Source organism: Lethenteron reissneri, chromosome 49 (assembly GCF_015708825.2).
Source record: "Lethenteron reissneri isolate LAM-NWPU_2019-01 chromosome 49, ASM1570882v1, whole genome shotgun sequence".
NCBI classification, from domain to species: domain Eukaryota; kingdom Metazoa; phylum Chordata; class Hyperoartia; order Petromyzontiformes; family Petromyzontidae; genus Lethenteron; species Lethenteron reissneri.
Window position 1 is genome coordinate 412357 of NC_083827.1, and position 15004 is coordinate 427360.

The 15004-nt window shown below is 44.2% G+C and overlaps 1 protein-coding gene across 6 annotated transcripts in view; it reads left to right on the forward strand.

The window, feature by feature from the left end:
* Positions 1-15004, forward strand: part of CEP192 (centrosomal protein 192) — a 126574-nt gene that overhangs the window by 28614 nt on the left and 82956 nt on the right. For all 6 annotated transcript variants that reach the window (XR_009756626.1, XR_009756628.1, XR_009756627.1 and 3 more), the window contains exons 7-12: positions 2919-3086; positions 3314-3470; positions 4471-4631; positions 13256-13526; positions 13824-13973; positions 14411-14475. Coding sequence is in view for 3 of the 6 variants with exons in the window: in XM_061571957.1 (XP_061427941.1) it covers positions 2919-3086; positions 3314-3470; positions 4471-4631; positions 13256-13526; positions 13824-13973; positions 14411-14475 (972 nt within the window). In the remaining 3 variants the exon portion in view is untranslated. The remainder of the gene's footprint in view (positions 1-2918; positions 3087-3313; positions 3471-4470; positions 4632-13255; positions 13527-13823; positions 13974-14410; positions 14476-15004) is intronic.

Here is a 15004-nt window from a genome sequence, read left to right on the forward strand (position 1 = left end):
TTTTCAGAAAAATTATTTCGGCTGACATGACATAGGAGGATGAAGTGGTCACCCACAAGGACAAACATCTTCGCTATGACCCTATGGACTGTATTGGCTGTTAGTGAGTACAGTGAAACCTTGGATTGCGAGCATAATTAGTTCCGGAAACGTGCTCGTAATCCAAAGCATTCGTATATCAAAGCGAATTTCCCCATAAGAAATAATGGAAACTCAGATGATTCGTTCCACAACCCAAAAATATTCGTATAAAAATTATTAATACAAAATACTGTACCTTTTTATATTTTTATTTAAATTTCATATAAAGTAATCAAATGTATTAATTAAATTTAATCGTGGCTGGTGTAAGGGAGACGAGAGAGGAGAGGACCGAGAGGAGGGTTATTGTGTAGGCCAACTTTCACTGTCAGTAACGGAATTACTGCCATCTGTTGGCTCACTGGAATCTTTTTCTTTTTGTGCGACTTTAACAAGGAACCTATCCAATGACACTTGCTTTTGGCCTCCTTTTAAGGAGGCAAAAAGCATTGTTGCAGTACAGTTAATAAAGAACAGTCACTACACTTGGACACAAAATTTAAAAATGCTTTACGCACACACACGTGGTCACAACACTATACAGTACTGTAGTAAACAGTATACGCTCACACGGATGTTGACTACGAGTGAGGCACGCCGACTGAGACCGAGCATGGGAGATGATTACCCACAATCCCGCAGCGAGAGAGAGAAGAACCATTGGCTCAGTTGTGATCACATGACGCTTGGCAGACAAAGCGTATACGTACTGCTCGTATTGCAAGACATCGCTCGTTTATCAAATTGTTATTTTAAAAATTTGCTCGTCTTGCAAAACACTAGCAGACCAAGTTACTCACAATCCAAGGTTTCACTGTACCTGTTTATCAATCCATGTACATTTGTTACACTGTATGTCCTGTTTCGCCGCTTATCCAGCGAGTTTGCAAGGGAGATCCATAGTACATCAGCATAAACCAAGAACAACAGTATCAATAATGTGATCTGTGCAGAGGAACAAGCAACAACGTAACATAATGCATCAGCTTTACAGACCTCAATGTAACATATCGCATCAAAATAGGCAACAACGTAGCATAACACATCAGAGTTACAGGCAACAATCTAACATAGCGCATCAGAGAATAGGCACCAACGTAACATCACGCATCAGAGTTACAGGCAACGATAGTGCTTAAACAGGCGTATAGCACCATAAGGACGATATAATGAATAAACTAGATTCACAGCTTTCGTGACTGCAGGAATTACTCTTTGGTTCTTTCTTTTGTTTGTCTTGGTGTGTATCTTTGTGTGTGTGTCTCTCTGCATGTGTGTCTGCCTATGTTGTTGCCGTGTCTGTGTTTTATCTTGGTGTGTGTCTCGCTCGGTGTGTCTGTGTGTCTCTCTGCATGTGTGTCTGCCTGTGTTGTTTCCATGTCTGTGTTTTATCATTCATTCTCACCTGATGATGGTTGCTTGTGTTGCAATCGAAACGTCGTATTCTATTTTTATTTGATTTTATTTTCTACGTGACTTTACCGAAAGAACCAAAGAGAGATAATGAATGTTCGGAGAGGAAGATGTGCGTTAGAAGCAAGCACAATCAAGTGAATAAAGAACCACACCCTGTTCAGGCTGTTAACACAATGCGCTCACCAAGCTGTCTATTGAGAGAATTTCACACTGTACCAGGTACTCCTTAAAGGCGGAGTCAACCCGAGGGGGCAGGTTTGGGGGGGTTGAAATACCATGTGTCACTAATGACTTTCATAGCAGGAATAATATCGTTGTGATAGTAGCACAATGCCCAACGAAATACGCGTGCAGCAGTTGCTATTTTCTTGGTTCTTTCGGTAAAGTCACGTAGAAGGGAAGTAATAAAAATAAAACAATTCTCACGACGTTTCGGCTACAACGCAAGCAGCCGTCTTCAGGTGAAGAATGAGACAATGCCAAGCTAGGAGCTTATATATAAGCTGCGTTGGAGGTGGAGGAAAGAGCGCCTTAACAAAAGAATGTGCATGTGAAGAGGAATTTAGCATATTCATGGAAAATGCGTAGGAGGTGGGCGGGGGGGTTTCAAAGTCATATTATGCCCATGCATTATGCAGGATCAACAGCACCAAGGGGGGGGTGCAGGGATTAGCAGTAACAAAGGAAAGGAATGTTAATGATATGTAGCTGCAGTTACTCAACCACCACGTAGAAAACTAAAGTATAAACTACATAAAAAACTAAAGTATAAATAGCATAGCACCATCAGTATACTTACTATACTCTACACTAAGCTGAGTTACTAACAGCAAGTAATACATTACAATTCTACGTCGTAAAAATTATATAATATGCTTCCATCTAAACTTTATTCTATTGCATCAACGAGCATATACCGTACTATATACTGCCAACATTAAATTATATACTGTATTGCTGTAAACCAACCTATATCTTATACATTTAATATAACACTATGTATTATTCTACCCACCCTAATGTGTGTCGAAATGGTTTATCACGTCCTTCCAATGATTGCTAAGCCAGAATCCATCTTCTCGGTTAAAATTGTCTCTGTGTTTGTATATGTGGATCGCCTCATGAACGAATCTCTCATGATAGCCAGATGGCTTGCAGAGAACCTCGTGCGAGGTTAAAAACACCTTGAGATACCGTGTGTTTTAACAGATTTGGGAGATTGTCATATGTAACATCTGCGCTTTCTGCTGTGCCAACTCGCTGTGTTGTAACTGACCACCACTCTGCTCATTGTGGTTAGCGTTGTTGCTCTGCCTCCAGCTTGCATACATACACTCTACAAAGTTATACGTCGGCATTGTGGCTAAGAATGCATCTGTGCCTTGTGTTTTTGTTGTTGTCTGTGTGCGTGCCTGGTGTAGGATGCATTTGAGATGCCACGCAGGCGAGTGGCTGGTGCGGGCAGGGACTGTGCTCACACCAGCGATGACGAATATGACAAGGACGATAACGATCACGAGTTTGATGACGTGGTCGTCGGCGGCAGGGACTTTCCTGTGCGTCGTATGGACACCAACGGTGCTATCTTGGCAAGTGATGGCACCTCCATTATAATACAACGTGATACTGCTCATGATGATGGTGGTGTTGCTCACGTCGATACTACCAATGATGATGGTGCTACTTACGATAATTGTGCTGCTTACGATAATGGTGCCTTTGGTGATTGTCGTGCTGATGATGAATGATGATGATGGATGATGATTGATTGATTTATCAATTGATGATTATTGATGATGCTATCGTCCCCATCCAGGTGTGCAACCGGCCAGGTCTGGAGGGAGGCAGCTCAGATGAGGCGGAGCGTGACGGCCGCCCGAGGGCTTGTGGCAGCACCGGACTAATGGAGGTGGCCGCCATGGAGCCCCGCAGCTCTGCTGAGGGCTGGCACCGTGCTGCCTCACCTGATGCAGGTAGACTCCTTCCACTGTAAGGTTTCGCACTGGTCCGCGCAGCCCAACATCACCAGACATTTTTTTACACATTTACCAATTTACCTCCATTTAAATACAAATTAAAGAGATATAAATTGCACATGCCTAATGGTTGCGACAGACGTTCAGGGTGATTCTAAACACTGCTGAATCGAATTGAGAGATGTGTGTGTAAGTGTGTGTCCCAGTAGCCCTTCATAGGTGCTCTCTAACAGCACTTGCCCCAACAGTCTGTTAATGCTATACGGGGGGATCTTTGTCCCAGTTGGGAGCAGAAGTGCAAAGGTTAGTGTGCTGCGGTATGTACCCGGGTTCGATTCTCGCTCACAGCCAACACCAGTGACGAATATCTGAAACGGTCTTGGGCCTCTCCTAGGTCGACTCGGCCGGTATGTAAACATCACCACTGGGGATACAAAGGCGTTCGGGCATGGTGCTGGCCACACACCCCCTCGTGTACCGTTCCAGTCTTCATAGGTGCTCACTACCAGCACTTGTCCCAACAGTTTGTGAAGGTGATATAGAGCTCTGATTGAGGGACACTATCTGTCACTTGGATGTGTAGTTTCGCATTGACTTGATTTGTATTGAACGGAGAAGACTGGTGTATACATGGAAAGGCAGACCTTTGGTGGGTCGCGATGGCCAGAGTATAAGAAGCCCTGCTCCAGAGGACATAAACACTGTTTCACCAGTCATGGCCATCCGCGAACATTGCTCTACAACTCAAAGCCAAGTTGAAGTGTTTCCCTTGATTAAATGAGCATTGGGTTGGCACTGACAGATCTGAGCCAGTGGTGTCGATTTCCCCTCAGTAAGAAGGAGGTCGTATTAAGGGAAAACTGACCCCTGTATTCGGAATGCGACATTTCCATTGCTGGCCAAGCGATCATTGCTGCCTCGCACTTATTTAATTTTAACCCATTGTGGTATTAACCCTCTCTGCTAACGGCCGGGCTGTACGCCTTTTGTTGTTCAGGGAGCGGAGAGAGTGGCGAGGCACGAGGGAGAGAACATGGTGATGGTAACGGAGGTTGGTGCGTTGATGCCTCTCCGCCGGAACCCTGTCTGCTGACGCGCAGCGTGGCTGGGGAAGAAGTGAGGACGCAGGCCACACCCTGGGGCTCACTTCACTTGCAGGTGATGGCCGGGGCTGGCCCAGCGCGTGCAGTGGCAAAGGAGACACCTGGGGTAGAGACAGAGGTGGTTTTCCACCACCTGAAACTAAATGAACAATGCGAACACCAACACTAAAAAGATAACAAAATATTATTGGTGGGACCTTATACAGTGCCAAGAAAAAATTGTGAACCCCTTAGGATTTTCACATTTTACATATTTCAAACCTAAAAAATTATTAGATCTTAATCTAAGTCCTAATAATAGATTAAGATAACCTGATTAAACGATTGACACAAAAACATGATACTCTTTAAACATTTATTCATCCTCAAATGATTCTACATTCAATAACCACATGTGAAAAAGTATGTGAACCTTTAGATTCAGTAACTGGTGATACACCCTTGAGCAGCAATGACTGGAACTATGCATTTCTTTTAACCGTTGGTCAGTCTCTCACATCGGGTTTGCAGAATTTTGGCCCATTCCTCCTTACAGAACGCCTTAAACTCTGTGTGTAATGACAGGGTGACACCTGCCGACCTGTAGGGGTAATTACGGTTATAGCTGCATTACATAATGTCTTATTATGAAGGGACGTATCTGGGGTAAAGATCAAGGGCAGAGTCAGTCGAGAAGCTCCGGGAACCAACCCGAAGGTTCTGGAAAGGGGGCGTGGTCAGAGGTGGAGCTTGGCCACGCTAGGCAGATATAAGGTGCACCGAACCTCTGGTTTGGGGCTGTTAGTGTGGGTCTGGGTTCTGGTTGCGTCACTGCTGTCGTCATCTCTTTGTCTTCGACCACGTGGCTATTCTTCTGCAATACCAGCTCCGTCGCCACCGCTACGCTCGTCAACCAGCCAGCGTAGAGCAGGAACGGAAATGGGCTGCGTGTTTGGACAGCCTAGGTGTAGCCGCGTTACGAAGTGTATCGCCCTGTGTCCTCTTAATAAATAAGAAGCCTTCTACTAGACGTGTGTCGGAAGTCGCTCACTCCACATGGACAGCTCGCTTCAGGTCCTGCCACAACATTTCAATGGGGTTTAGGTCCGGATTTTTACTAGGCCATTGTAAAACATGGAATTTCTTCTGCAGCCATTCTTTTGTAGATCTGCTTTTGTGTTCAGGATAATTTTCGTGCTGCAAGACCCACTTTCGGTTCAGCTTCAGCTCACGGACAGATGGCCTGACATTCTCCTCTAGAACCTTCTGATATAATGCAAAATTCATGGTTGTGTCAATGATGGCAAGTCGTTCAGGTCTTGAGGCATCATAGCATCTCCAAACCGTCAAATCCCACCACCATGCTTGACGGTTTGGATGAGGTTCTTCTGTTCGAAAGCAGCGTTTGGTTTTTGCCAAACATAATGTTACTCATTGAGGCCAAAACGTTCTACCTTTAAATCGTATATCCAGAGGATATTATTCCAGAAGTCTTGTGGATCATCCGTGTGCTTTTTGGCGAACTTCACACGGGCAGCAATTTTTCTTTTTGGAGAGCAGTGCTTTCTCCTTGCTTATCCTGCCATGAATGCCATTTTTTTTCAGTCTTTTTCTGATAGTTGAGTCATGAACACTCATATTAGCCAAGGCGAGAGTAGCTTGCAAATCCTTGAATGTTTCTCTGGGGTTCTTTGTGACTTCACGGATGATTTTCCAGTTTGTTCTTGGAGAGATTTTGGTAGGACGACCTCTCCTAGGTCAAATGACTGTGGTCTTGAACTTTCTTCATTTGTAGACTATCCGTTTGACAGTGGATTGGTAGAGCCCCAAATCCTTAGAAATTAGTTTTAACCCATTTGGAACTGAGTAGAGGTTTAAGAATAGGTTTTCCCCTTTTTTCTGGCAACAAAACAGGTGTTAAGATGTTAAAACACCAAACTGAAACCTTTTACAAGGAATCATGTCTGCATTAACCACAATACTTGTGGTCAGAATGCAAACAAAAACATACTCTGATAATATATGCATTGTCTTTGAAACTGATTGGTCCACACCAGAGACCGCTTTATTTCGAGCCTAGTCTCAAACGGTGTTAGACCAGAGGACGTCAAAAGGGGAAAATCTATTCTCATATTTTAGTACTGGCAAAGGAGGTCCCAAAAGCAGGGGTTTACTTACTTTTTCAATACCCTGAACCTTAATTACTCATTGTTTGTTTAATTCATACATAATTTAGTTTCAAAAGACATGGAATTGTTTGATATAAACCCTTTTCGATATTTAAGAAAAGACTGGGTTTGATTCAAGAAGGCTGTCATGGTAAAACTATGGAATTTCCATAATTATCATTGGGGTTCACAAACGTTTTCTCGGCACTGTAGGTGTGGCCCAGGGTTAGGGGTTAAGGTTACAGGGGGAGATACTATTTGTTTTTTTCGGTAAAGTCACGTAGGTAAAAAAGAAAATAAATTAATTAAATCACGACGTTTCGGAGGCAACACAAGCTTTCGTCTTCAGGTGGAACCGTCACAGCAAGATTACTGTATCAAGTGAAGAGCTCTAAGAGACACGAGATTATATACAGGTTAAGGGGGGGGGGAGCAGCCAGGATGGGCCGTGGGGGGGGGGGCTAAGTTAAGCCGCATTTTGTTATGCTGCAGGGGATTAGGAGGAAGGATGAGCGGATGGGCAGAGAGAAGTGTGCCGTGGTTGAAAAAATAACACACATGAACACGGTTGAAAAACGGAGGCAGTATTTAAGCTGACAAACTGGCTGCCTTGCAGTATACTGCAGTAAACCATAAGGCTGCTAAAGTATAATTTGGTTTAACTTGGTTAAAAAAGGGCTCATCAAGCTGGGAATAGAAAACAACTGGAAGAAATGGAAATGGCTGTAAAATTATAAGGCAGCTAAAGTTTGACTTGGTTGATGACATATTTCCAATGATTGCTTAATTTAAAACCATCCTCTCGGTTGAAGTTGTGTCTATGTTTGTATATCTGGATGGCTTCATGGACAAATCTTTGGTAATATCCGGGAGGTTTGCAGAGTACTTTGGAATCGGAGAAAACAATATCATGAGAACCCGCTGTGTTGAAACAATGATCAGCTACGGCCGAAGAATTAGTTCTACCGTGTTTCAAATCTGATTTGTGCTCGTGAATTCGGTCAGAAATATGTCGTTTCGTCTCCCCGATATAGCAGTCACCACAGGTACAACTCAATTTGGAAACACCTGGGTACTGCAAGTCAGGAATGACATCTTTTACGGATGGGATCAGATCACGAATTTTGTGTACTGTATTAAATCGGACCTGGATCTTGTGTTTGTTTAGAATTTTGGAAATCTTTTTGGTAACGCCTGCTATGTATGGCAACGTGATGGTTTTGATCTGAGTTTCAGGTGGTTGTTTCTGTATGGTGGGAGACACAGCTTGGCGGATAGTACGGTCAGAGTATCCATTCATCTTGAGGACCAGATGTACATGTTTTAATTCACTGGCCAGGTGGTGTTGGTCAGAGATGCAATGAGCCCTCTGGTATAGTGTTTTTATGAGGGAATTCTTTTGAGTCGGGTGGTGGTGAGAATCAAGCTTCAAGTAGGAATCTGTGTGGGTGGCTATTCTTTGGTTTTTTCGGTAAAGTCACGTAGGTAAAAATTTGAAATCAATATTAATAAAAGTAAAATAAAAATATAAATCACGACGTTTCGGAGGCAACACAAGCTTCCGTCTTCAGGTGGAACCGTCACAGCCACGACAGCTGTATCAACATGGCCTCCCAGCATTGAACCACTTCTTGGACCACATCAATTCTAGACACCCATCCATCAGATTCACCATGGAAGTGGAGAAAGATGGTAAACTACCATTCTAGGATATTCTGTTTGAGAGGAGACCTGACGGATCCTTGGGACATTCTGTCTACAGGAAAGCCACCCACACAGATTCCTACTTGAAACCGGATTCCCACCACCACCCATCTCAAAAGAATTCTCTCATCAAAACGCTATACCACAGAGCCCATGGCATTTCTGACCAACACCACCTGGCCGGTGAATTAAGACATGTACATCGGGGCCCTCAGGATGAACGGATACTCTGACCGCACCATCCGCCAAGCTGTTTCTCCCACCATACAGAAACAGCCACATGAAACTCCAACCAAAACTATCACGTTACCATGCATAGCAGGCGTGACCAAAAAGATCTCCAAAATTCTAAACAAACATAAGATCCAAGTTGTATTCAGTACAGTGCATAAAATCCGTGATCTGATTCCATCTGTGAAGGATGTCGTTCCTGACTTACAATACCCTGGAGTCTATAAACTGAGTTGCAGTTGTGGTGATTGCTACATTGGAGAAACGAAACATCATGTTTCTGATCGTGTCCTCGAGCACAAGTCAGATCTGAAACACGGCAGAACTGATTCTTCGGCCGTTGCCGATCATTGCTACAACTCTGTGGGCTCTCATGAAATTGTCTTTTCCGAGACCAAGGTGCTCTGCAAACCTCCTGGCTACCATCAAAGGTTTGTACACGAAGCCATACAAATATACAAACACAGACATAATTTCAACCGTGATGATGGTTACAAACTGAGTAATCATTGGAAAGATCTGATTAACCATGCAAAAAAGATTTAACTACACTTATTTGGGCCATCTTATTTGACAGACAACTATTACAGGTTACTGATAGACAGCCAGTTTTGTTTTACCAGGTTTAGTTTTTTCTTGTTTCACACTTTTGTTATGTAGGCTAGGCGTTAGTCACAAACCGCACCTCTCCATAACAAAGGCTCAGTCTTTTGTTATGCAGTCCATTCTTAGTCTTAAGCCTCAACTTACCATATTAATAAAAAGTGTGCCTTTCCGGGCCCTTCCCCCCTCAACCATTATATATATGGAGTGATAGCTCTTGTAATCTCTCATTTACTTGATACAGCTGTCGTGGCTGTGACGGTTCCACCTGAAGACGGAAGCTTGTGTTGCCTCCTAAACGTGGTGATTTTTATTTTATTTTACTTTTATTAATTTAAATTTTTTACCTACATGACTTTACCGAAAAAACCTAAGAATATGAATCCTTGCAGTCACGAAAGCTTCAAATCTGGAATGTGTGGGTGGCCTTCCTGTAAACAGAATGTCCCAAGGAGCCATCAAGCCTTTTCTCAAACAGAGAGTTTGTACTCGTCGATGGTTGCCTACCTTGTTGGTTAGGGTTAGGATCGGTGAGAGGTTTGCGACTGGTGGGTGGTCGGATAGGGTTAGGATTATTTGGACAGCTAGTACTACACCCAAGCAACACTCGCATCTATAATAAAAAATAATTTGTGTTTACTCAACATGGTCCCCTGATGGAGGGTTTAACTTAGACAAGGCTTACACCTAGACACATACCAGTTAATGATATCATTGCCCGAGTAGATGTGGCTCTCAAGGGCCTGGGTCACATCGCTGCAGACGTAGCAAGATCTGAAATCTCTGCAACCCTCAAACGGTAAGATGCCAGCTAGCAACATTAGCAAAGATAAGCGTTTTGAATTATCTCAATTAAAAAAGAGGGATGACATTGTCATCCTCTCAGCCAACAAAGGCAATGCCACTGTCATGGACAAAATTGAATACAACAACAAAATTCAAGAAATACTCAACGATGGCAGCTATACAAAAATAAAAAGAGACCCCACCAACAGCCTCGCCATTAAAACCAACAAAACAATTTCTGATTCAACCGCATTAATTGATCAAACCAAACAGTTCTCGTTGAAACCTTCTGCAGCCAGGCCACCAAGATTATATGGTTTGCCAAAGATACATAAAGAAGATACACCTCTTCGTCCCATTGTCTCTACTATCAACTCCCCCACCTACAAACTGGCTCGTTTTTTGTCTGAAATCTTGCGGCCTTTCACTGGAAAAACCACCTCTGTGGTACTAAACTCTACTGACCTGGTATTGACAATCAAGGGAATTTCCCTGTCCCCAGACGACCTGCCTGTCAGTTTTGATGTGGTTTCCTTATTCACCAAAGTTTCTGTACCTGACACCATCGCAATCATTGAAGACTTGGTTCATCAAGGATTGAATACTGGGGTACCCCCCCTGGTGAGACACTGCTTAACCAATACATACTTCACCTGGAATGGAACTTTCTACAAACAAACTGAGGGCACCCCAATGGGCTCCCCCCTATCTCCGGTTGTAGCCAACGTTTTCATGGAGAAATTTCAGACTGACGCCATCCAGATTGCCACTCTACGCCCGACCTTATGGAAGAGGTACGTAGATGCCATTTTTGTCATCTGGCCACATGGCCGGCCTGCTCTAGACCAATTCTTTGACCACATCAATTCCATACACCCAGCCATCAGATTCACCATGGAAGTCGAAAAAGATGGCAAGCTACCCTTTTTGGATGTCCTAATTCAAAGGAGACCTGATGGTTCAATGAGCCCCTCTGTCTACAGGAAAGCCACCCATATGGATGCTTACCTAAAACCGGATTCCCACCACCATCCATCCCAGAAGAATTCCCTCATCAAGACTCTATACCATAGAGCCCAATGCATCTCCGACCAAGAACACATTGCCAGTGAACTCAAACACGTATGCCATGCTCTTAAGGCTAATGGTTACTCCGACTACACAATCCGCAAAGCCATCACTCCAACCATCAAGAAGGATCCTGTTGAGGAGCCTTTCAAAACCATCACCTTACCCTACATTGCTGGGGTCACAAAAAAGATCTCCAAAATCCTGATTAAACACAAGATCCAGGTCCGATTCAACACAGTGCATAAAATCCGTGATCTGGTCCTGTCTGTAAAAGATGTGGTTCCAGACATACAGTACCCTGGCGTCTACAAACTAAGTTGCCTCTGTGGTAGCAGTTACATTGGAGAAACCAAACGACATGTCTCGGACCGCATCCGTGAACATAAAGCAGACTTGAAACACGGTAGGACAAACACCTCAGCTGTGGCAGATCACTGTTACAATTCAGTGGGCTCACATTACATTGACTTCTCCAAGACAGAGGTTCTCTGCAAGCCATCTGGCTACCATGAGAGATTCGTTCATGAGGCGATCCACATATACAAACACAGAGACAATTCCAACCGAGAAGATGGATTCTGGTTCGGCAATCATTGGAAGGACGTAATAAACCATTTCGGATCTGAACTGATTGTGTTCACGTTTACGGTGACTTTCAGACCGCAGTCTACTCACTGGCATTGACTATATATCTTGTATTCTCCGCAGGGAATGTATTCTTTGCTCCGCTGCAAGTCTTCGCCACCACTCTCCCATTGACATATTTCGTTGCTTCCTCTTAGTATCTTTCACGCGACGGTCAATGGTATAGTGTATAGCAGATTGTATAATAAATAGTATAAAATTATAATGTTTAATACAATGTATAAGGTAATATATAGTATCATAATTGTATAGTGAATATACAGCAGTGTGATATACAGTAGGGTGGGTAGAATAATACATAGTGTAATATTATAATGTATAGTCGAAGGTATAGGGTGGTGTATAGTAATACAGTATATAATTTAATGTTGAGTTTGTTTATGGCAGTATATAGTACGGGGTAGACCCGTGTGATGTAAGAGAAAAAAAGTTTAGCTGGAAGCATATTATATTTTTTGCGACATAGAATTGTAATGTATTACTTACTGTTAGTAGCTCAGCTTATTGGAGAGTATATTTAGTATACTAATGATACTATGTAGTTGATACTTTAGTTTTTTACGTGGTGGTTTAGTTACTGCAGCTACATACTATTAACATTCCTTCCCTTTATTAATGCTACCCCTGTCCCCTCCCTTTGATGCTGCTAATCCTGCATACTGCATAATGCACGGGCATAATGACTTTGAAAACCCCCCACCCACCTCCTACGCATTTCACAAGTAGTACTAATCCCATATCTGCATTTACCATAAATATGCTAAATTCCTCTTGATATGCAAATTATTTTGTCAAGGTGCTCTTCTCCCTCCAACCCAGCTTAAATATACGTTCCAAGCCTGGGGTGTTTCATTCAGACGCTGTCTTCCCGACAGACCTGTTCTTCACCTGAGGACGGCTGCTTGCGTTATGGCCGAAACGTCGTGAGAATTATTTTATTATGTTTTATTTGTATTATTTTATTATTTCCCTTCTACGTGACTTTACCGAAAGAACCAAGAAGAAGGCTTACACTGCCATGCCATTGCCTTGTCCCTCCCCACATACTTCGAGCTATAGCCAATGATCCTGCCAGTGCCATTGGCTTGCAGTGGCCAAGTGCTTATCACTACCCGAACTGTAACGAACACAGTTAACCCTTTCCCATTCTGATGACATGTGTACGTATTTGTACATCGTTAGTATTTCTTCTAATTCCATTCCGATGACGTACATTCCGTCATCGAAACATACGTCATCGGAATGGAATTGGAAGTGAAAGGCCATGCAGGAGGGCATATGGCACAGTTTGTCGCCAGCAATCATGTGCGGTCGTGTTGCTACAGTTTTCTGCGGTGAGTACAATGTCTTTAAAAACAGCGGCGCTACGCCTCTAAATGAATTGAATGCCGAACCGCTTGTGCGTTCCGAGATTCTAAGTAAACGGGAACCCACCCTGCAACTTGCAGATGTCTCTGAACGGAGAAAGGTTAACGTGTGAAATATGCTGCAGCGGCTGGTGTGCGGAGAGCGAGAAGGAGAGGCAGAGGGGGAGAACGACAACGATGAGGCTCGAGACAGCAATGAGAGCGACGAAGGCCAGGGGGAAGGTCTTGACTCCATGTACCTCCTGCCGAATTCCACCGCATGGCTCGGTGGACGAATGAGCGGAGACGTAACGGGAGTCGAACCGGTATCATCCACGTCGCTGTTTCGCTCGGACATCAGACCACCACAGGAAAGAAGGGACTGGACCAGGATTAAAGAGGAGCAGGCACACGGGGGTGAGTACAAGTGTGGTCGGGTATGCAGGCAAAACACGGAAGTGCTGCATGTGTGTTTGTCTCCTGGGTGTTTGTGCTGTGTGTGCATTTGTCAACTCGGCCATAAATGAAATCCTGGTTGTGATGGATAAGCACCAGCACTGGGGAGCCAAAGGAACTCAGATATGGTGCTCACCACACCACCCCACTGTGCCATGCTGGCCTTCACAGGCACTCCATAAGCACTTGTCCCAACAGTCTATGTAGGCCATACATGGTACCATTGATTTTGTACACGCATTGTCCTTGTGGTTGCAGGCCCAGATGTGTGTCCGGGCGTGGTCTACCAGGACGAACGAGGCGAGTGGGTGACTGACCTGGCATTCTTCACGCCGCTGGACACGCTCACAGACACGTACGGGGGCCTTGCTCACGCCACCTCCAATGACGGCGACTTCATCTCTGGCAGTGAGTAGGCACATGGAATGTACCATCTCTACGTAGGTTGGATCAGTGAGTGGCCACACGGAATATACCATTACTCTGTGAGGTGGATCAGTGAGTGGGCATATGGAATGTATCATATCTGTATGGGTTGGATCAGTGAATGGGCACACGGAGTGTATGTAGGTGTATTGAACTTCTTTCGCACCGTACATAGCTAATCATGCTAATCGGAGGTGTGCGAATCGGAGATGTAACATCTCTATATAGGGTGGATTGATGAGTGAGTACGTGGAATGTACCATGACGTTATGGGGTTATTTTGGTGAGTGAGCATTTGGATTGTATCATCATGATGCAGGGTGGATCAGTGAGTGAGCAGATGAAATGTAGCAACACAATACTGCGGTGTCTCAGTGCCTGGTGATCCACCACTGACCCCACTGTGTCTTCACGAGCAGATGATGTGGCTGCACTCATGGACGCTGATGAGGAGGCCTTCCTCAAGGAGAACCCTTTCACGCAGGTATTGTCTCGTGTTGTGTCGCTACAGTTAAACACTTATATTTTCTTTTGACATTGAGTGATATGGGGGGAACTGTAGCACGTCTTGTCTGATTTTATATTTATAGAGCGCCTTAGCTCAAGGCGCTTAACATAGTTTAAAAAGTAGTAAAAATTGGGGGTGTGCAAGGGCTGAGGAATGAGTGACTGCAACAGAGGGCACATGGGAGTCACGAAAGCGCTACAGGGGAGGGACGGGACAGAGTGAAGGGGCGAGGGGAGGTAAGAGGAAGGGAATGGGCAATGGAGAAGAGGTGAGGCTTTAAATGAGGAACGGAAGGAGGTTCAGGAGGGAAGGGGTGCAAGCAGGGAGAAGAATCAAACGAGATTGTGCACAGGGAGAAGGAGGGACAGAGGGTGACGCAGATTAGATTGGGAACGAAGAGGAGGGGATATGGAAGGAGATGAGAGAGATGAGATAAGGTGGGGCAAGGCCATGGAGAGATGTATAGACCAGTGTAAGGTATTTGAAAAGACAGCGGTGTAGTAAA